This window comes from Myotis myotis, unplaced genomic scaffold (assembly GCF_014108235.1).
Source record: "Myotis myotis isolate mMyoMyo1 unplaced genomic scaffold, mMyoMyo1.p scaffold_m19_p_1, whole genome shotgun sequence".
NCBI lineage: Eukaryota > Metazoa > Chordata > Mammalia > Chiroptera > Vespertilionidae > Myotis > Myotis myotis.
In genome coordinates this window covers 132,307,081-132,330,133 of record NW_023416313.1, presented here as the reverse complement: position 1 = coordinate 132,330,133, position 23,053 = coordinate 132,307,081, and the positions used below count along the sequence as shown (strand labels likewise).

General features: G+C 39.4%; 1 protein-coding gene across 7 annotated transcripts in view; it reads right to left on the bottom strand.

The window, feature by feature from the left end:
- Positions 1-604: 604 nt before the first annotated feature.
- The window catches only part of MCM10 (minichromosome maintenance 10 replication initiation factor), a 41,158-nt gene continuing 18,709 nt past the window's right edge, over positions 605-23,053 (bottom strand). For 2 of the 7 annotated variants that reach the window (XM_036352584.1, XM_036352593.1), the window contains exons 8-20: positions 21,997-22,242; positions 19,868-19,984; positions 17,572-17,771; positions 16,187-16,287; positions 14,966-15,076; positions 14,762-14,879; positions 12,415-12,643; positions 11,182-11,326; positions 10,176-10,294; positions 7,991-8,104; positions 5,346-5,491; positions 2,060-2,102; positions 605-1,969 (exon numbers count right to left, since the gene is read on the bottom strand). In XM_036352584.1, coding sequence (XP_036208477.1) covers positions 1,886-1,969; positions 2,060-2,102; positions 5,346-5,491; positions 7,991-8,104; positions 10,176-10,294; positions 11,182-11,326; positions 12,415-12,643; positions 14,762-14,879; positions 14,966-15,076; positions 16,187-16,287; positions 17,572-17,771; positions 19,868-19,984; positions 21,997-22,242 — 1,773 coding nt within the window. In that variant the 3' untranslated portion in view covers positions 605-1,885. The other 5 variants (XM_036352600.1, XM_036352613.1, XM_036352607.1 and 2 more) reach the window with 5 other exon arrangements.

Here is a 23,053-nt window from a genome sequence, read left to right as displayed (position 1 = left end):
AATCATATTTATATTTTAAAATTTAAAATCAAACTTTAAAAAAGGAAGCCGTCAGATTCAGCTCACCATCAATCTTTATAAGAATATCACACTACTCACATACAAGATTCAAGTGAATATGGACTTGGATGCCCTTGTTTCAAACAAGAACATGTTCTCACATAGGAAGGGAATTTCTCAACAAGCAACCTGGAGTTTAAGTTCTACGCAGCTGCTCAGTTGTAACCATTTCAAGTACAGAGCTCTGTTCTAAGTTCATGGGACAAATCATCTCCAAGCAAGCCATTAAAAATACCAGTTTCAAGTAGTTTTAGTTCTAATTAAGAATTAAGCACTTTATTGTTAGTTAAAACTGAAAACCGCCGAAACCGGTTTGGCTCAGTGGATAGAGCGTCGGCTTGCGGACTGAAAGGTCCCAGGTTCGATTCCGGTCAAGGGCATGTACCTGGGTTGCGGGCACATCCCCCAGTGGGAGATGTGCAGGAGGCAGCTGATCGATGTTCCTCTCTCATCGATGTTTCTAACTCTCTATCTCTCTCCCTTCCTCTCTGTGAAAAATCAATAAAATATATTTAAAAAAAAAAAACAAAAAACAAAAAAAAACTGAAAACCCAGTACCTCCTGGAAATAAAGTACTCCTAAAAATATAGTTATTAGAGTATGACCTTAGGGGGAAGCACAAAGGCAGACATAGCACCTTTTACCCACACAGAGTTTGATGAATTTTATTTGACTCTTATATACCTAAATCAACCATCTTCCATAATCACCTCCCGTAATTGTAATGTTCCTACCATAACACCATCTTGGGGAAGCCTAATCTACTTCGAGCGAGAGCTCAAATCCCAATACAATAATCCTACCAATTTACCTGATCTTTAAGTGATATTAGCATTCATTTGGGTCAAATGGTATTTGGAAAGCCAGGTTGCACAGGCAGAGGACTCCCCTAACTGGGATTTTCTGACGATAATTTGCCAGAGCTTGAACTATAATTCTTGATGAATATAATAAAGTACATGTGCAAATCCCAAACTCCATTTATGGGATGCTTCTGTTTTTCAGTCATGCTTCATAGCTTCTCAAATGTTGCATTCATTTTGGTTAAAGGTTTCAGCTTCTTTAAATGGTATTTTTAAATGAGATTTTTAGGTATTTGCATTCAAAGCTCCACAATATGGTATGGGCAGAGAGCCATACAAACAGGACTTGAAATGCCAGTGGTTCGGTGACTTAATAAATTAAAAACAAACCAACAAAAAAACCAAAACAGAGGTAATGTAACAGAAAGAAGGAACCTGGCTTATAATATCAGTATATCAAAACTATATTGCTAAATCAAGGGCAAGGATCATAATTATCTAGATGAAAAAAAGTTATATATTTATAGAATATGAGTGCTAAAAGACACATTTCAAGACCAGTCAGTCCAACTTTCCTCCTTTTACAGGTAAGGAAACTGAAGCCCAGAATTTAAGCGACTTGTCTGGGGTAAGCTAAGTTAATTCTTTTGCCTCTGTGTCCATATAAAAACCAGAACTTTATTGCGATAAAGAAGTGATACTGCACACTCTATAACCCAAGAGATAAAGAAACACAGAATCTCAATTTACCTTACAGTTTTGGGGCAAAAATTTGTATGAATGTGGCCATCGGTACTAAGAACACAGAAGATAAAGATAACTTGATTTTCCACTTATAGGTTAATGTTAAATTTGGTGTTTAAGCAACACAATGAAGGGGAGTATGTAGGCAAAGCTTGTAGGCTTAACCAGCACTTGTTTTGACTGTGTCAATCAGGAACCTGGGCCACACAGAACCAATCCTTGCTTTCCCAGAACCACAAGAAGCAATGTAGGTTGTGGGTATCTGTCAGAAGTCAGGGCTATTTAAGGCTATTCAGGAATTTGGCATGTTCTTCTCCTCTTGGTAACAGAGTTTCTCCTCCTATTTTTGGACCTGTCTTTTCCTAGAAAAATAAAAGTAGTTTCATAAGAAATGGGTCAACATTATTTGCATGGGTCACTAAAATCAGTCATCTTATAAATGCCATACCTACCTTTAGCATTCTGTCCCGCTCCCATTTGAAGAGACCACAGTTACTGAAATAGAAGAGGAGATTTACTCAGCAGTCAGATATGGACCCACACACATACAGATCAGGCAGAAGCTGATCAAGGTGACACTCATATTACAGGCTATGATCAAACGCTACTGAAAATACACACTCCACTCATTTCAGAAATGGTCTTCAACTCTGTAATAAGCCAGATACATCAGAAATGGAATTTCCAATGATAGAATGGCAGACTTGTGCACATGGTAGGTGATGAATGCAACCGTGGTTCCTACTGACAGTCACTAAGATGACACTGGGATTTAGGAAGCTAGCCTAAGGCTTACCCGACTCCTGTCTCTTTTTCTGTAACTAAAAGGTTGGGATAAAAAAGAATTAATCTTGACCAGCCAGCATGACTCAGTGATTGAGCATCGACCTATGAACCAGGAGGTCATGGTTTGATTCCTGGTCAGGGCATATGCCTGAGTTGCAGGCTCGATCCCGTGTAGGGTGTGCAGGAGGCAGCCCATCAATGATTCTCTCTCATCATTGATGTTTCTATCTCTCTCTCCCTCTCCCTTCCTCTCTGAAATCAATACTTGCCCTAACCGGTTTGGCTCAGTGGATAGAGCGTCGGCCTGCGGACTGAAGGGTCCCAGGTTCGATTCCAGTCAAAGGCATGTACCTTGGTTGCGGGCACATCCCCAGTAGGGGTTGTGCAGAGGCAGCTGATCGGTGTTTCTCTCCCTCTCCTTTCCTCTCTGTAAAAAAATCAATAAAATATATTTAAAAAAATAATTAATAATAATGATAATAATACTAATAAAACGATTGATCTTTTTCTGGTCTGAATAATCTTTCCTCCTTTTTCATAACCCAAACAGGGTCACTCTCTTATTGCTCAAGTGGCCTAAAGATGCTTGTTCTCCTTTTTTAACTTGGCGGATGAGTCCCAACCCTGAGAAGGGATGTGGCTACTAAGAGGAAAGTTTATCTTCTGTAGAATTTACTCTGGGGAAGAAAGAAAGAAACAGAAAAGAAATACAGAGAAAACATAGAAATGTCTTACACTCAGGTCTGGGGCATAGGGGACTGCCTTATCTGCCTCATTCTTCTTCTCTATCTAGTTTTGTAGTGGAAGCCGTGGCATTTGCCTTTTCTTTTCTTTTTGTAATATAAGTGCCTGACTTAAGCTTTGATTGCTATTTCAAAGAGGCATCCACTTCAAAGATGGCTAACTGAACAAACACATTGCCAGCCCAGCTGCCGGCCTCCCCACATTGAGATTCCTTTGGTTTAGAGATCTCTTAATTTAAAAAATGACCATTTGGGCTACTTGTTTTCTTTTCCTGTGCTTTAAATTCCTCCTCTTACGTTTTAAACTCATCAATAGTGAGCCTTGGAAACCCCAGGCCCCACCCTTAACCCCAATAAAAGCAGGACCCCAGACCAGTGTGCTCTGTCTCCAGGCTTTCCACAGGGACCTTGCTGTGTGGCCCCAGGTGTGCTGTGTAATATTTAGGTCTGATAAGTAATAAACCTGTATCTTTTCAGAGTTCCCTAATAGTTATTGCTGAAGGGCAGCTTGCAATCATAGTAAGAACTACTAGGGCTGGTCCAGCCACAACATTGGTTATTGATAGGCTGAGACCAATACAAAACAAACTTAGATGATACTAGTATTACTAAAAAAAAAAAAAAATAAAAAAAAAAAATAAAAAAGAAAAAAAGAAAGAAAAGAAAATGACAGTTCTAGTCAGGGGTCAGCAAAAAAATTCAAACCATGGGCCAAATCCAGCCTGTACTTGTTTTCGTAAATAAAGTTTGATTTGAACAGAGCCACAATAGCAAAGCTGAGTAGTTGTGAAACAGACCATGTGGCCTCTTTGCAAAGCGTAATATATTTACTATCTGGCCTTTTACAGAAAGTGCCTGCCCACTTCTGCTCTAGATCTAGAATTGACAAGAGAAAAAGACCAGAGAAAGCAGCTACTCTTACAAAAATAACAGTGTCACCTGGAAGCCAAAAAGGCATCTTGTGCTTCCATCTGTGAGCTGTACTTAACTGCTTATCCTTAATGAACAGAATTTCTCTGTACTCAAATGTTTTACAAAAGCTGTTGTCACAATATTTTGGAGAAGTCGAGTAATATATACAATACCTAGCTACTTAAAACAATGATCTAGAATGAACAATTCACAAATCAGCTCCTGACAAGATGATGAACTAGTATGAAGTTCAGTTCAAGTTCCCTTCCTCCCAAATCAGACCTGGGATAACTTGAAGTAGTAAAGCATGGGTTTCAGGAAATAAGAACAAAAACCAAACAAGAAACAAAAAGGTAGTGTGAATATTCTGGTGAGATATTCTTGGGAAGACTAAAGGTGATCCTAAAATTGCCTCAAATTCCAAAGGATTAATATCATACAAAGATTATGTCTTTTAAGAACCATGTAATAAAGTTAGAAATTAATAATAATGAAAATCAATCCTACATATTTAGAAATTAAACATTACTAACCCTTGAGTCCAAAAGGCAATCATCAGGGACATTAGGAAATATATTTAACTACACTTTAGACTGCTAGAGCAGGACTACTTAGAGGGAAATGACTGGCAACATAGGTCTGTTTACACCAGCATCACCACAAACACGGGAAGACATGGTGGCCATGGCATTATGACAGATACCATGTCATGACTAACATGTGATTATGCAGCACATGTGATGGTAGATACATAGGGTGAGCACCAAATGGACCAGTGATGGTGTACTACAAGCTGCGTGTGATCAGCCACCTTGAACTCCAGAGGGTGTATTTATGGTGTGTTCTATGTGAATAACACCCAATACAATAATAGCTGTCTCTATATCTGAAGTCCCCCCCAAAAATAAAAAGAAAACTCCTTAAGAGTAGAGGGAAATAATCCCATCTCCTAGCCCTCAGCAAATACACATATTCCCCAACCCACCTTATCCATACTTCATTGATTGATTCAACAAATGTTTCTGAGGACCTTACTAGAGCAGCGGTTGCCAACCTTTCGGACCTGACGGACCACCGGTTGGCGACCGCTGTACGAGAGGTCAGGCAATGTGTATTGGGGATAAAGCAGTGAAGGGGGCAGGATCCCTTCTCTGCAGGAGCTGTAAGAAGGCACGGAAATAAGGCTTGACTCTCACAAAGGATTGTCCAGTGTTACAATGGGACAGCATCACGTAAGAATTGAAAAAAGGGTTCGAGAAGTCCAGATGGGCCAAGACACTCCAGGCAGTGCTCATACCTGCAATGCTTTTTGGGAAGCCTGTCAAGGGAGATGCATCTGTTTCCACAGGGACACTTGAAAAACCTTTTTATGCCGTCGTGCCAACGGTAGTCATGTTGCTCGCTGATGCAGGTCTCCAAAGGCTTGAAGTGGGTATAGGCACACTGCATAAAACCGACACACGCGGTCAAGAGCTTTGAAGGAGAAACTTGTGAGCTACGACAGCAATCTGTCCTCCTGTCATAATCCAGGTGCTTGTTAGTGGAGTGACCACCTTATCTTTCAGTTGCCATGAGCCCTGTGATTTCCTGGGTCCCTCATACCGATACCACCTTTTCTCATGTTTGCCTCAATTTCTAGTCAGGTACTAAGCACACAATAATCTTGTGACATCAAGACAATAGGAAGGTCAGAGGAAGAAAAATACTGGAAGCCTCTCAATAGCCTGGGCTGGGCTGTCCTGGGCTCACTGCAGTCCCTGGTTATGGGACACTGAGGCACGAAGCCCACTGAGGAAGTGGATCAGCAGCTTGGTCACTTTCTCTTACAAGGCCTCTGAAAGGATATAAGCTTACTACTCTAATTTTTTTAAGTAGCAAAACCAAGACAGATATTAAATAATTCACTTAATTTTGATTCTCAACAGGACTGAAGAGAATAAGAAATGGTGGCTGAAGTTCAAAAAAGATGCTGGGATAGTACAATGTTAATTTCTGTTAATTACACTGAGTCTAGATAAATAATTCCAGACTTTTGACAACCTCAACAAGTGCAGAGCAGCCCTGGCTCAGATGGTTGGAGTGGGGTCTCGTGAAGGCTGCAGGATTGATTACCAGTCAGGGCACATATCCACATACCTAGGTTGCAGGTTCGATCCCTGATTGGGCTGTGTATGGGAGGCAACCCATTGATGTTTCTCTAAGATAAAAAAGAAAAAAAAAAAGTGCAGAGCAGAGTGATATGCCAGCTGTCGTAGGCAGAATAATGCTCACCCCACACAAAGATGTACACACCTACCAGGTGACTTTAAGATAGGGAGGTTATCCTGGATTATGTAGGTGGGCCCAAAGGAATCACAAGATGTTCTCAAAAGTGGAAGTGAGACAAAGGCAAGGAGGTTTGAGTGATGCCATGAGAGGGTCCAACCTGCCATGGCTGGCTTTGAAGAGGAAGGAAGAGGTCACAAACCAAGGAATACGGGTGGGATCTCAAAGCCAGGAAAGGCAAGGAAATGGTTTCTCCCCTAGAGTCTCCAGAAAGGAATACAGCCCTGGACTTTAGCCCTGTTAAACCTACACAGACGCCTGACCTACAGAACTGTAAGGTAATAAATTTTTGTGTTTGTTTTTTAAATATATTTTTATTGATTTCAGAGAGGAAGGGAGAGGGAGAGAGAAACATCCATGATGAGAGAGAATCATTGATGGGTTGCCTCCTGCATACCCCACACTGGGGATCAAGCCCGAAACCCAGGCATGTGCCCTGACCAGGAATCGAACCATGACCTCCTGGTTCATAAGTTGATGCTCAAATACTGAGCCACGCTGGCTGGGCAATAAATTTGTTTTAAGCTACCACATCAGTGGGCATTTGTTAAGAGCAGAAACAGGAAACTAATAAATCAGCTATGTCCTTAGGTTTGCCACTTTGTCAGAGTAAAAGCTGTCATCTGAGGTAAAACCTTTACTTATTTCCAAGGTCTGAACTTTCTTAAGGAAGCCCTTTTAGTTGTGGCTGTTTCAGGGCCACTTCCTAAATGTAAAGGAACATCTAAGGCTTTAGAAAGAATAAAGATAATAAAAAATTGTTTTTGGTAAGCTAAGCCTCTTCCTCCTCTTACATGCAAATAAGGCTGACTAGCAGGCAGGGAGAAAATGACTGGTAATGATATAATATAGTGCTCAACAAGAGCTTTTTTGGGAGCCAGTTTATTAAAAATTTGATTTTTTTTTTTTTTTTGAGAGAAAGAGAAAGAAACATTGACTTGTTGTTCCACCTATTCATGCATTCATTGGTTGATTCTTATATGTGCCCTGATTGGGGATTGACCCTGCAACCTTGGCTTATGGGAACAACACTCTAACCCACTAAGCCACCTGGCCAGGATGGGGTGGGGAGTCATTTTTAAATTAATGTTGAGAAATAGGGAATTTATTATTTTCTCACAGACTTAGGATAAAAATTCTGCAAACATAGACAATAATACAATTCACACTGCCTTGGGATTCAATTTAGTAAGTTAAGCCCTGAGTAGAAAGAGACAACAGTAATTGGTCATATCATGATATCCCAGATCAAGTTGTTCAACCAAGGTCCCAGGAGCTGTGATCTGAGGATGTATGAGAAACTTGAGAAACACGTAATAACTTGGGTCCAATGGGCAAAGGAGAAGAGACGTTAAAGGCTCATCTGCAAAACTGGGAGCTGAGGTCAAATGAGAAGAAAACGTCACTACAAATGCGCCCCCTTATCAGAGCTCACTGGACAGTGGGCATAAAGCCAGCTCCTGGGCTATCGTAACAGTTTTGTTTCCAGTGTAAATAAATGGCTTAAGCAAGATTCTGGTCATAAGATATGGCCCCACGTCCCATAGATCACCATGTTCCGCTGAGTCAGAGCAGCACAACATAGGGCCCACAGTCAGACCGTCCTCCTGCACTCACCGTCTTGCATGTCACCACTCGACATTTCACTTCTTTGATGTTTCTCATCTTTTCTTCCATTTGTTCTTTTTTCACCAGTGGCTCAAAATAGAGTTCTTGCAGCTCAGCCTCGGCCTGAAATGGCAAGGCATACAGGAGACCTTTACCAAATCCAACATATACTCAGACAACAGTTCAATAACAGAATGGAACAAACTTCCTGGCAATGAGGACCACTTGATAATAGCTTGGTAAATGCAAACCAAGAGATGATCATAAGTAGACACAAGTTCTTGACATGCAAAAAAAAGGGTACAAGAGCATGTGATTTTTAAAACACTAAATACAAACTTAAAATACTACCATTACTAACAGTGTTACCATGTCAAGTGTGCACCAGAAAGGAACTAGTCCTACTATCCCAATACAGACTCCAGCTATGGAAGGTGCTCAATGCCTCCCCAGTAATGACAGCCCACCCTATTCTATACTCTTCTCCAGACCAAGTACTTGTTAGGAGCAATACTGCCTGTTTGGAACAACAGGGAGGAGATATGGGGGCAATGAGATATTTTTTAAAAATATATATATTTTATTGATTTTTTTTACAGAGAGGAAGAGAGTTAGAAACATCGATGAGAGAGAAACATTGATCAGCTGCCTCCTGCATACTCCCTGGGGATGTGCCCATTACCAAGGTACATGGTCCTTGACTGCAATCAAACTGGGACCCTTCAGTCCGCAGACCGATGCTCTATCCACTGAGCCAAACCGGTTAGGGCAGCAGTGAGATAGTTACAGCAGAATGTGGTCACAGGTCTGGAGTTAGTGCAGCTAAGACATAAAGTCCCAGGGTCTTTGGTGGCCACAACAGGAAAGAAGTTCAGCTCTACAGTCATTTGAGCATCTTTCCTAATTTCAAGTCCAGAAAAAAAGATATGATATATAACCTTCTTGTTAGTCATTTGCTAATCAAAAGAATAGCAGATTATTTAGAGTAGTGGCACTAAATGGGGGTGATTAGTGCCCCCAAGAGGACATTTGAAAATCTGTGGGCCTTAAATCAGTTTGGCTCAGTGGATAGAGAGCATCGGCCCTGGGACTGAAGGAAGGTTTTGGGTTCGATTCCGGTCAAGGGCATGGATCTTGGTTGCTGGCTTGATCCCCAATAGGGGGCTTACAGGAGGCAGCTGATCGATGTTTCTCTCTCATTGATGTTCCTAACTCTCTATCCCTCTCCCTTTCTCTCTGTAAAAATCAATAAAATATATAAAAAAAGAAAATCTGTGGGAACACTTTTTTGTTATCTCAATAATTGCTACCCTTGCTATCAGCAGGGGCCAAGGCTGCTACGCCATCTGCAATGCACAGAACAGTCCCCCATACAACAAAGGGCTTTCCTGAATGTTCTTTGGGACATGTGGATGAAAATCCGATTATCACCATTGAACCTAACTGCTTTATATCAAACCCTACAATATGTGTGCATGGTTTTAATATACACTGAATATTCTAAGAGTGCATTTAGGCAACTCTTATGTATATGGAGGGACAACTGCACATTGGTGTCTTCAAAAGTTTCCCAGGATTATTCACCATTTTAGTTTTTTTTAAAAAAATCCCATTTTGAATGAAACAGGCCCATGGAATTTAAGTTACTAAGAAAACACATCTCTATGAGTCTTCCTTAATATCTGTCTCAAATATTTACAACACTTACAAATCTAATACTCTACTTCATACTTCAATATTTCTTCTAAGGTGTTGTGTCCATGTACTTACATAATAAAATACATATTTTTAATATAAATATTTCCCTTTTTCTTTTTTACATTACATTTAAGATATTAACATTTCAATAAAATTCAACTAGTTAAGTGATAACATCATCATAAATGTTATTTCAGGATAATAAGGGAACAATACAAAATACTTATTGTTAAAAAGGGGCACTGGGAGTGTTGGGTTGATAGGTGCTGATTTAGAGCACTTGAAATGCCAATATAAAAATATTTGAATGGAAAAATCCCTTTCACATTGCAAGGCATGTAGATAGTGGTGATCCATTTTAAAAAAAATGTTAAGTTCACAAACTGACATGCAGCTACATCCTGGTTGAGGTAAAAGAAACAAATTCTTAGTCCCACAACAAAGCACTGCGAGTCTGAATGGCAGCTCTACCATCTTTAATCTTTTGAGCTCTTACCTCCTTTAGGATCCCTGTGTGCTTTGATTTTGCTTTTAGAATTTTCTGAAATTCTTCAGATTCCAGATAGGCAAGCTGTTCTCTCCTTTTTTTCCTGGCAGGCTCCAATTCATCCTCAGCTAGAGGAGAAAGAAAAAGCATCGGCTGGTATAGCCCACCTACTGTCGTAAAACAGTGGGCCTTATCCACTCAGTTTCCTTCACTCTCTCTGTCTCTGCCCACCAGTCCCTTCAAACTTAATTTACTCCACTAGCTACCAGCAAAGGAAGGCTCTTAAGAAATGAGCTGAGATGCAGAAACTAGAATATGGGAGGCAGCAAATTTGACCACTGAATTAAAATATCTTTCACCTTAAAACAGGTACACTGACTATGAAAAGAGATAACAAGTATCCTACTTACAAACTGATGTTAAAATGACATTGCCAACTTCAGTTTTTAAAATAAAAATAGGGCAGCCCTAGTCGATTTGCCTCAGTGAATAGAGCATCAGCCTACAGACTGAAGTTGTCTCGGGTTTGACTCTGATCAAGGGCACATAGCTTGGTTGCAGCTTGATCGAGTACAGGCGGCAACCAATCGATGTTTCTCTCTCTTCTCTTCCTCTCTCTCTCTCTCTCTCTTTCTTTCTCTCTCTCTCTCTCCATCCCTCTCCTCCACTCTGTCTAAAAATCAATGGAAAAAATATCCTTGAGTGAGGATTAAAAAAAAAAATAAAATAAAAATAGGGCAATTCTAAACAAAGGAATTCTACTTCTTTCAAAGTAAACCTTTATATTAATATATACATGCAAAGATCCAATGAGTAGTCCTTTATTCAAGTTTTCAAATAGTGCATACTTTCAGTTTAATGCAATTATAAAAAACAAACAGTTCGTTGTGGAAATTCTATTTAGGTATTCTACCTAGAGGTAAACTGAAGTAAAATAATAACTTGATATCAGAAATGCTGGTTATGGCTTAAACACTTCCTTCTCTTTTACTGTGAACTCTGAAATCTGCAGTACCTTGCGGAGAGAATGTGGTATTCTTTTCTACACGTGCCTTCACTTCCAGGACATCCTCGGGGTAGTTTTTCTTCTTTTTAATGCTGTTTGGGTCTGTTTTTGAAAGAATTTGGCCTTTTGCCCTTAATTTGGTTATAGCAGCTAACTAGAAAAAAGAGGAGAGGGAGATAAAAATCTAAACAATGAGATAGGCATTTGTAGCTCCATATCCCTTTCCAGTTATTAACCAATGAATTCTGGCAGCTCTCAAATATAAATTGGCAAAATATCTTCATTTTATTTAACATTACTACTATTATTAAAATTTAAAAGTATGGGAAACAGGTCTTATAACTTAGTAAATGAAGTCTCAGCTTATTTAAATATCGTAAGTTTAACATCAGTTAGTCTATAGGGTTCTAGACCCCTAGAGGAACCACATAAACATTTTGGAAATTTGTTTTAGAATCAGACAGAATTAGGATAGAATTCCAGCTCTGTCACTTACTGGATTGTAACCTTAGTTACATAATTGTTCAGCCTCTGTTTCTACATTTCTCAAACAGGGATAATAGCACCTCCCTATCTTTGAGGGTTGTATAAATGAAATGAGATAATGCATGTGAAACACACACGTGGACACAAAAAATAGCATTGGCACATCTATCACAGGGACAGTAACAGTGATGAAGACATGCAATTATTATTATTATTACTGTAGGTACAGCTTTGGCTTACAGCTCGCCTTTGCCTTCCATGTGGTTATTGCTGCTACTACAGCAAAGAGAAGACAACTCAAGACAGGGTGACTCAGGAAGGGGAGTGGTGGAACATGCTGAGCAGTGGGGTTTTGAGCACTTCCACTTCCACTTCAATCCGAGCAACTCGGTTATTATGTGTAAGATTTCTTTTAAAGGATTCTTCAAACCACTATTTTACCATCTTGCCTCAATAATTTCAAGAATTTTTTTCCCTAATGCCAGTGTCTCCAGTTATAAAACAGTATCTTCTTCTAGGCTATCTCCTCCAGCCTGACAAAAAAGCGTTGAGATAATGGCTAATTTTCTTGGACTAAATTAATGGCATTATGTTGACATCATTATCATTTAAAATTTCACTGACTTTAACAATCACGATCAATAAATAGCTACTGCGTGGCTGTCATTCCTGATCATAGATATATAAAGTGAGAAACTCCAGCTATGTCTATGAAAAAAGCAAACTCAAACACTGAAGAAAACAAATACCAGTTACCTTTTTGGCTTCTGCTAAAGCACTCAGTTTCGGTTTTGGAGGTGGCGACTCATCGAAAAAGAGAACATCATCTCCTTCTGAGATGCCACGCCCCAGCTTGGGCACCGGTGTGGGTGGGGTTGCTTCCAGCCTGGGGAACTCAGCCCCCGTTGGTGGAGACCGAGGAGGGGGCTGTCGAGAAGACGATGGCACAGCTGGGCTCGAGACCTCATTTGAGCTTTGTAAAAATCTTTAAAGAAATATGCAATCACACACTTTGCAAGCACAAAGTAACAGACTGAGAGACTGCAGGCAGGCCAACAGCTGATGAGTAGTTGTCAGTAAAATTTCCCTTCCTTGGTTAATAATTCAGATTAGCATGCTATTAAAAAGAATGCTAGTTTCATTAACTCTTCACTCCTAAGTTGTCTGATTTTTCATTGAAAAAGCTCTAATTGTTTTACCAATTTAGAACTGATCACTATTTTTTTTAAAAAAATATATTTTATTGATTTCAGAGAGGAAAGGAGAGGGGGAGAGAGAAACATCAATGATGAGAGAGACTCATCGATCGGCTGCCTCCTGCATGCCCCCCCACTGGGGATCGAGTCCGCGACCCAGGCATGTGCCCTTGGCTGGAATTGAACCCGGGACCCCTTAGTCCGCAGGCAGACGCTCTATTCACTGAGCCAAACCAGTTAGGGCACTGATCACTATTTTTACCAATTAGCTTTCTAGTGGGTGCTGTATATAGCAGCAGTCGCCAACCGGTGGTCCACGGACCACTGGTGGTCCGTGAAGTCCAAAAGGTTGGCAACCGCTGGTCTATAGAACACAGCCCTGAAGGTGAGCTATGGACTATATTCCTAGCCCTCTGATTAGTCTAAGAATTCACCTAGATCTTTAGGAATTTACCAAATCTCTCTGTATTTTAGTTTACTCTACTGGAAAGAGATAACTCATGTGATAAATTTGGAAGTCGCCAACAGATATAATTCCGATGGTGACTACTTTACATACAGTATTAAGAGCTATTTAAAAACAAAAATCAGAAGTCATCTAGTACAAACCTCTCACCGTATATATGAAGAAATTGAGGCCCAAGACCCATTTGCTCATAGAGACAGGCTCAGGATTAGTACAAGGTAATCCCAGGCCAATATTCTTTTTTAAAAAATATATATTTTATTGATTTTTTTACAGAGAGGAAGGGAAAGGGATAGAGAGTTAGAAACATCAATGAGAGAGACACAGCTGCCTCCTGCATATCTCTACTGGGGATGTGCCTGCAACCAGGGTACATGCCCTTGACCAGAATCGAACCTGGGACCCTTTAGTCCGCAGGCCGACGCTCTATCTACTGAGCCAAACCCAGGTTAAGGCCCAGGCCACTATTCTTGTCACTACCACAGACCCACTCTTGCCAGCAAACTGCCTATTACATCCTTCCCAAAGATAAATGTTTAACTTGTTCAGTCAAATTCTGAAAAACTACAAATTATAATGCCTTTAAACTGACAGGTGCTCTCTTATTTCCCACAAGGTCCACAATTCTACATATATTTTTATGTACACACACACACACACACACAGACACTTATGCCATCTGTTGGCACATGATGAATATCTGTATATCCATTCTGCACATCATTATTGTAAGGAACAGCTGAGATACTTAACACAGTGCTCAAGGTACATGTTAAGCACCTGTATGTACTTATTACCATTACTATTATCTTATTACTATTCAGATAATTTGAGCTAAAAAATCTTTGGGATAATCACTTAGTAAGTCATATAATGTCTAATCACTGGATTGTATAACTGAAACTAATACATGTCAACTGTAATTGAAAAATAAAAATTTATTTAAAGTAAAAAAAAAAAAAAAGGATCTTTGATTAATTTACCTTCCATATTCATTCCTACTTGATTTTGTCTCTAAAATGACTTCATTTTCAGTGCCTCATTTTTGTCATTTACCTCAACAACTATAAAAACTACTCATTGTGTGGCCTGTAATTAAAAACCTAATTGTGCCAAACTAAGAAACGGGAGCCAAACATACTTTCCCCTTTCCCCAAACCCTTTTCAGATGTGCACTATAGATAAGGGTCCTTTCTTTTCCACGGTGATATTAATTACTGTAACCTATACCACTCAGTCTCAGGATTCACTAACATAAATCAGAAATATGTAACTTTAAATGCTATCTATTTAGGTTATGTCAAAATTATTTTAACACTTTTAAAAGTTAAAAAGATATCCAACCATCCAAAATGTAAAGTGCATTTTTGAAATCTCTGAAGATATTTTGAGGATTCCTGCGATGAGTTATCCAAGCAGGGATATTAAATGTTACTCTTACCGTTTCTCCATTTCTTCTGATTTCCTCTTCCTCATCTCTAACATAAGCTGCTTCTGTTGCTTCAGGAGGGCTGATGCCGAGATAGACTGGAAAGCAGGTTTTGGGCTTCCCATGATCCCTAAAACACAAGTCATAGATTGAGGGGATTCTGAGAGGCAGCGGGAACTCAGATATGAATGCTAAGCAGGTACAAGCTGACTCTACCTGATGATTTGGCTTTGGCTAAATGTTGTTTCAAGTTTCTGGCTCCAAATGTGGGCAAGTCCATCAATTCTCTGAATTCCTCAGAGCAAGACAAGCTCTTCTGGGCTATTCCTGGAATATACAAACATCAACTTTAGAGGATCTGAAATTTAAACCCTTTGATGTTATGTGACATTACTTTTATTTTTTTAAATATATTTTTATTGATTTCAGAGAAGGGAGAGATTGAAACATCAATGATGAGAATCACTGATCGGCTGCTTCCTGCATGGCCCCTACTAGGGATCGAGACTGCAACCCAGGCATGTGCCCTTGACCGGAATCGAACCTGGGACTTCAGTCCCCAGGCCGATGCTCTATCCACTGAGCCAAACCAGCCAGGCCAGGGCTGACATTACTTTTAAACTCTGCATTCATAACTTACGTCATTTGTAAATGAACTAGATGGAATACCAAGAGAAAAAAGGATCCTTAACCTCTAATCAGACTAGTAGGACAAGGGGATGGCAAATATAACTTATTTTGAGTAATGATTAGAATACTCATATCTGTGGGGTCACATCATACACTATTTCTGGAATATGCACTATGGATAAGGGTCCACACTAGGCCCTGACTGCTGTTAAATGAATAAAGCCCCGCCCTAGCCAGCTTGGCTCAGCGGATAGAGTGTTGGCCTGCGACTGAAGGGTCCCGGGTTCGATTCCGGCCAAGGGCACATGCCTGGGTTGCGGGCTCGATCCCCAGTGAGGGGTGTGCAGGAGGCAGCTGATCAATGATTCTCTCGCATCACTGATGTTTCTATCTCTCTCTCCTTCTCCTTTCCTCTCTGAAATCAATCAATCAATAAATAAATGAATAAAGCCCCAAGTACAGGGTGAAGGCAGCATTTTCTGATCTATATCTGTTTTAATGAAAGAAAACAGATGGGTTTGATTAGGAACCTGATACTAATGATTCTAATACTGGACATTAAGAGTTAGACCCAGATACATCAAGAAATTTTAAAAAGCATACTAAGCTAAGACACAGTCAAGATGAACATGCTGTTTTTTCTTAAGATGCTGCCAACTAAACTTGATTCCTTCAGCTTAGGCCATATTACTAAGATAGTGAGGAGTGGATACTCATAATTTAGAGTACAAAATGTGACCATTTTTAATCCTAAAGACTACACATTTAAGCAACAGAAAGAAATGTAGTTTTGAGAAACAAAGTTACCGAGTTTTTGTTGAGTTTCCTGAATGATCAAATCTGTGCCCTTCACGACCAGATTAGTCAGAGTGGTTTGAATCTTCTTTTTAGGAGCACCAGCTGCTGCACTGTAATGACAAGTCACCCCCAAAGGAAAATCATTGAACTTCAGTGTTCTGATAAAGTGAAGAAGGCACAGAAGTATGCACAGTTTCTCAAAACAGCATATAACTAAACTCTTACTATCATGACCCTATAGCATAACTGGTGAAAGCATTCTATCACGGATGTGAAAAACAGCAACATGCAAATTTGCTTGAGGCCATCTGGAAGGAAAATTTGACAAAAGAAATAAAAAATATGCCAACACTTTAGTCAAAAAATCTAGGAATTTATCTTAGAATAATTGACTATTCAAAAAACAGGATATTAACAAAAGCTTTATAACATTAAAAATCAGAAACACCATTAAGGTTTAACCATAGGAAATTGTGTAAATTATTGCAGAGTCATGTAAAATAATACTATGTAGCCACTAAAAATAATGCCACAAGTAAATATTTGATAAAACAATATTTTGTTTAAAAAAGTTATTAACTACAGTATGATTTCATTTTAAATTACTAAAAATTTATACATATGGAAAAATATAAACCACCTAGAAGCAGCTATAACAAGGAGCCAACATATACATACATATATATTTTAAAATAATGTTTATTGCTTTTTGCAGTTTAGAAAATCACAGAAACTATTTCTAATTTAAAAATGAGCTTGATATTACAAAATAGGCAGGAAGTGCAAGTCCTCTTGCCTAATTTCTGTTGGACATGGGACAAAATCTACGCTTTGTTCTTGGATCAACTATAGCTCCCTTGTGCCAAGTCCACAGACATCATGTACCCAGATGTGCTTTTCACAATAAGGGAACGGTCATCGATCACCTACTCAGGGACTCTGGAGAGGCTGATCCCCAGAAAAGAGGCCACAAACGCCTGCCTTCCATGCCCCTTTGTGAAGCTGCATATTCAATCACTGAATTAAATATGGATTTTAAGAGGTCTGCAACCTTACTCTAATCATACATAATAAGGGAAATGATTTAAAGGATGTCAACACAATGATTAACAGTCTTTTAACTACCAAATAATGAGCCCCTGACAAAGTTCCACTATTCACATTAGAACCCAAACAGGAAGCATGGGTTTTTTATTAAAGATCATAGTGACATGGCTCAATTTCTCCCTGTCCTGTGGCTTTTCTCTCTACCTGGGAATAAAAGAGGCCCTCAACTATTAAAGATAAAACCTGCACAACTCTTCTAGGACCATTACAGAAATGTACAACCACTAGGTTTATTCTTATCAGATAAGCAAGGTCCTGGTCTCAAAGGCAGCTCAAGAATGTCTTACACTGAGGCTGCATATGATGCTGAAGAAACCCCTCCATAGTAAAAACCATCCTGACACAGCCGTTCTCTCAAACTGATGCCTTTGCTGGCAAACTTCTTTGGAATTCGTCCTCCGGAGAAGGTGGACTGCAAGTCAGCTCGCTTGGCACTGAGCTTCTTATACTGGGCCTGGATGTGATACTGACAGTACTCGCAGTCCTTCTGCAAAAAGGAAGAGAGGCTGCCTCAGGATTAGGGTAACAGTCCAGAAAACAATGTACACCCACAGGGTCCCTTTCTCCCAGCTTTGTGAGACACCATTCTGTGTGCAGAGTCCTCTCTACTGACCTCCGAAGCCATTTGCAAAGTGTAGTCATGCAGTGAACAGGGGAAAGAAGTTCTCTTAAATTCTAACTAAAGCACTAATTAGGTTAAAAAAAAAGTGATATGGTTCACTCCCTTTGCACTCTTTCTACAATCAAAATAACACCAAATGAAAGAAGTCAGACACAAAAGATCACATAACATATTGTATGCTTCCTCATATGTCACATATCCAGAGCAGGCAAATCTAGAGACAGGAAGCAGGTTAGAGGTCACCAGGAGATGGAGGTAAGGGGGATGAGAAATGTTTTTATGGGGTGATGAAAAGGTTTTGAAACTAGAGAGCTGGTGGTTGCACAACAGTGAATATACTAAATAACACTGACGTGTACATTTAAAATGGTTGATTGTATGTGATTTTTACCTCAATAAAAATTAATTTTAAAAAATAAGACAAAATCAGCTTCTAGTGAGATTTTTCTATTTTTTCTGGTTGACTCTTGGACAAATGTTCCTTCAGTGAAAGGAACAAAAGAGAAACAGCATACTATTATTCTACTGGGTGAGCCCTTAGATATGGTAACAATGCTCACTAGTTCATCTGTGAAGCAGGAACGAGGAAAAAAACTGAGATGAAACCAAAATCTGTCATTTAATCCTTTCAAAAAGCTCTATGACAGTGGTTCTCAACCTTCCTAATGCCGCGACCCTTTAATACAGTTCTTCATGTTGTGGTGACCCCCAATTTCATTGTTACAAATTGAACATAATTAAAGCATAGTGATTAATCACAAAAACAATATGTAATTATATGTGTTTTCAATGGTCTTAGGGTCGTTCGACCCCCCAAGGGGTCGCGACCCACAGGTTGAGAACCGCTGGACTAGATGGAGAGCAGGCTGACAGCTGTTGTGGGAAGGGTGGGGTAGGAATTTGGGAGGCTGGAGTTGGTGGTGGAGGGACTAAGCAAAAAAGAAAAGAAAAAAACCCTCATGGACATGGACAATAGTGTGGTGATTACCAGAGGCAATGGAGGGATTGGGAAAGGTAGAAGAGGGCACTGGTGGGATAAATGGTGATGGAAGGAAACTTGACTTGGGGTAGTGAACACACAGTGCAATATACAGATGATGTATTACAGAACTGTACATCTAAAACCTATATTAACCAAAGTCAACCCAATAAATTAAAAACAAACAGCCAACATAATTATAACCAGGTGTGAATTAATCAAAATTATACCTTTCTTTTTTGTAAGATTGGGAAAAAATACATGTTTTGGTCTGCCGCAGAATTTTAGTAATTAGTTTATGTGTGCCATGAGATGAAAAAGGTTGAAAATTGCTGCACTATATGAAATGTCCAGAACAGGCAATTTCAAAGAGATAGAGGTTAGATCAGAGCTTACCTGAGGCTGGATGAAGAGAATGGGGAGTGGCTGCTAATGGGTATGGGTGTTTTTTTGGGAAGAGGGGAGTAATTGAAAAATGTTCTAAAATTACATAGTGATGAAGGTTGCACAACTCTGAATATATTAAAAATTATTAAATTGTACACTTTAAAAAAGCGAATTGTATGGTAGGTGAATTATATCTCAATGAAGCTTTTTTTTTTTAAACTCTAAGAGAAGGTATAGTAAGCATAGACTAAACTCAGGTGTGCAGTGTGCATCACAGAGTTTGATCTCTGGCCCTACAAAGAATGGATAAAAGAATGGTGTAAGTTTAGAACTGAGGGTGAACTAAAATTCTGTTTCTTATACCTCCAAGTCAGCTGGCAATAAAAGATCACTTTCCTAAGAGGTGAAATCCTTCCCCTACTCTCAGCTTTTCAAATTGGCAATTATTAACCACACATTCAATTTTCTCACTTTGATGCTTTCTGTTATGTAGGAAACTCAGTTCCAAAGTGGTTGTTACCACTAAAGTACCTATAATTTATTCCTATTAATTCCTCTCTTTAACAGAAAACATTCTAACAAGGCTGAAACCAACCAAATTAACAGTCTGTGTACATGGTTCTCCATTCTTCTTCTTTGCTTTACAGGTTCCCAGGTCAAGAGCTTCACCCATAATTAAGATCTTTTGAGGATGATCAATAGATAAGCACACCTGTAGAAAAGAAGTGGAATGGGAGTTAAAAGCAGATGAAAATATGATCTTTTATCAGCTAGAATGGATAAAAGAATGGTTGGTGTGAGTTAAGAAGTCAGTCTCAAGGAATTTGAAGCCAATGCCCTATAAAACAGTTTTAGAAATGGGAGGTATAGAAGACATATTTAGTTCTCTACCAAAATCCATTCTCTCCTGTATTTGCTATCAAAATCTTGATTTTATTTTGGTTGGCAAAGGCTGAGTATAAGGTAATGGATCATATTCCCAGTTTTCCCAGCACTCCTTACATATAGCCATGGTCATGTGACTATATTCTTTCTGACCAATGAGACTAAAGCTGGGATTGGTACAGAGGTATTGGGGAAGCTTTGGCTTTACTGATAAAAGCAGATAGAGGAGGTTGGCTCAGTTCCTGCCTTGAATGGAGAGATGATGGCAAGAGCTTCAAAGCCATCTTGTGACCAAGAGGAAAAGGCTGAGAGACTAGCAGACATTGGTCCTGATATCACTACAGTGCCTATGTCTAGGTTTTTAAAAATTATGTGAGAAAAACAAACCCCACTGTTTACTGTAAAAAGAAACTATAGTGAAGTTTTCCTGTTACTTGTAGCCAAACACATTGGAACCGATAGGTGAAGATTTGTTGCTATTCTCTGGTGAAAATAAGGAATGAAAAAACGTTGTCTCTCAATATTCCTGATAATAATAATCTGTCTACAACAAAGTTTAAAATGTAGCTTCTTGCTGGGTCAGTTGAAGAAATAATATGTCCCATTCGCACCATATTAAGATTTACAATTTACTAGAGCAGCGGTTCTTAACCTGTGGGTCGTGACCCCTTTGCGGGGGGGCGGGGGGGTGTTGAAAGACCCTTTCACAGGGGTCGCCTAAGACCATAGGAAAACACATATATAATTACATATTGTTTTTGCGATTAATCACTATGCTTTAATTATGTTCAATTTGTAACAACGAAACTACATTCTGCACATCAGATATTTACATTACGATTCATAACAGTAGCAAAACTACAGTTATGAAGTAGCAACGAAAATAATTTTATGGTTGGGGGATCACCACAACATGAGGAACTGTATTAAAGGGTCGCGGCATTAGGAAGGTTGAGAACCACTGTACTAGAGAATCAGTGGGTAGTACCAAAACTCTAATGATGAAGGTAAAAATTCACTATGATTCTAAGCTGCAAATATGGTTGTACTAATCAATGGTGTGGGGCGCGGCTACAGTGTTTTGGCCAGGTTCAAGCCTCGGACTAATGAAAGGACAGGGTCCTCTCATTGCCACGTGCAAGTCCCAGCTGGAGGGCAGGGCCCTCCCAGTCAATTATAGCCAACAGCTATAGTTGTAAGCTTGAACCTATGGTCCGAACACGTGGCCCCACATGCCTTGTGATAGAGTTCGGGTGCATGTAGTTAAGTGAGGTTGAAATTCACGAGAATGCTGTAAACAACGTGATCACGCCCCTACTTTGCCTCGTGGCATCTGCTATAAAATAAAGACACGGCTTGTGGGTGCTGGCGCTGTCTCCTCATCAGGGAGCAGCGTCCCACCGAGACCCAGCTTTCATTCTCTTGTCTGTCTTTTCTCAATCCTTTCACCCCCCACTCAGGATCACCTTTGGCCGTAATACAATGGAGCAAAGTCCTCTCAACCATCAAACTATAAGACCTTGCCATCTTGATATACCATGGAAATTTATGAAAGAGAGCTAAGGAGACCTGAGCTAAGAGTTCAAAAAACTCCAGGAACCTTGAAACTAATTCAAAAGATATAATGAAAGAAGTTGATACAAAACAATTTAGAGCAGGTGGAAAATTCAGAATACTGGTGGTCGAGGAATGAAAAGCAAGCAAAAAAACAGATTAACGGAGGTAATACTTTAAAAGCAGGATTTATTATCTGAAAGTAGACCACTACAAATCTTTTTGACAGAATTTGACTAAGTTGCAAAGGCATTTCCCCCCAAAATCACAGAAACAGGTTCTTACCTCCTCTGAACCATCCTTGGGCTTCATGGGGTTAGCATTGAGTAGTCCTATGACGGTACCCTGTTCAGTCTTCCAGAGTTCTTTGTGAACTTCTCCAAACAAGAACAATGACACATACCGTGTCAGGTCACGAAGATCATTTAGTCGCCAGATGCTAAATGTTTTCCCCTGGAACAAATATTTATTCTTAATTTTAATTATTTTTGAATAATGGGGTACGCTGCCTCCATTTACAGTCCAAGTGTTCTGTTGTGGAAAAATACATAACTATAATTCACCCTAAATATATAATCATCAGATTTTCTGTTAATTATAAATTAATCCTTTCTCTAGGCTTTAGTACTACCCTTTTCATTTTAGAGATGACGGTAAAGTTAAGGCAAACCAGTAGCAAAGTTGTTACTAGAGTCTCTAATTCTCAGGTCTAAATAGTCAATGGGATAGCAGCACTGCCTGTCTAATCTCTCTCACTCAAACATTCAAACACACACACTCATGTGCATATCACAGATATAAATTTGATAACCTTATCACTGATTAATTAAATTAAAACTATAATGAGACATCACCTCACACCTGCCAGAATTGCTACCATTAGAAAATCAACAAACAAGTGCTGAAAAGGATGTGGAGAAAAGGGAACCCTTATGCACTGCTGGTGGGAATGCAGACTGATGCAGGCACTTGGAAAACAGTGTGGAGTATTCTAAAAATATTAAAAATGGAACTGCCATTTGACCCAGTGATCTCACTTCTGGGAATATATCCTAAGAATCCCAAAATACCAATTAGAAAGATATACGCGCCCCTATGTTCATAGCAGTGTTATTTACAATACCTAAGATCTGAAAATAGCCCAAATGCTCATCAAAAGATGAGTAGATAAAAACGTTATGACATCTTTACACAATGGAATACTATGCAGCTGTAAAAATAAGGGTCTCTTACCCTATCCAACAGCATGGATGGACCTGGAGAGTGTTATGCTAAGCGAAATAAGCCAGTCAGAGAAAGACAAATACTACATGATCTCACTTATGTGGAATCTAATGAATAA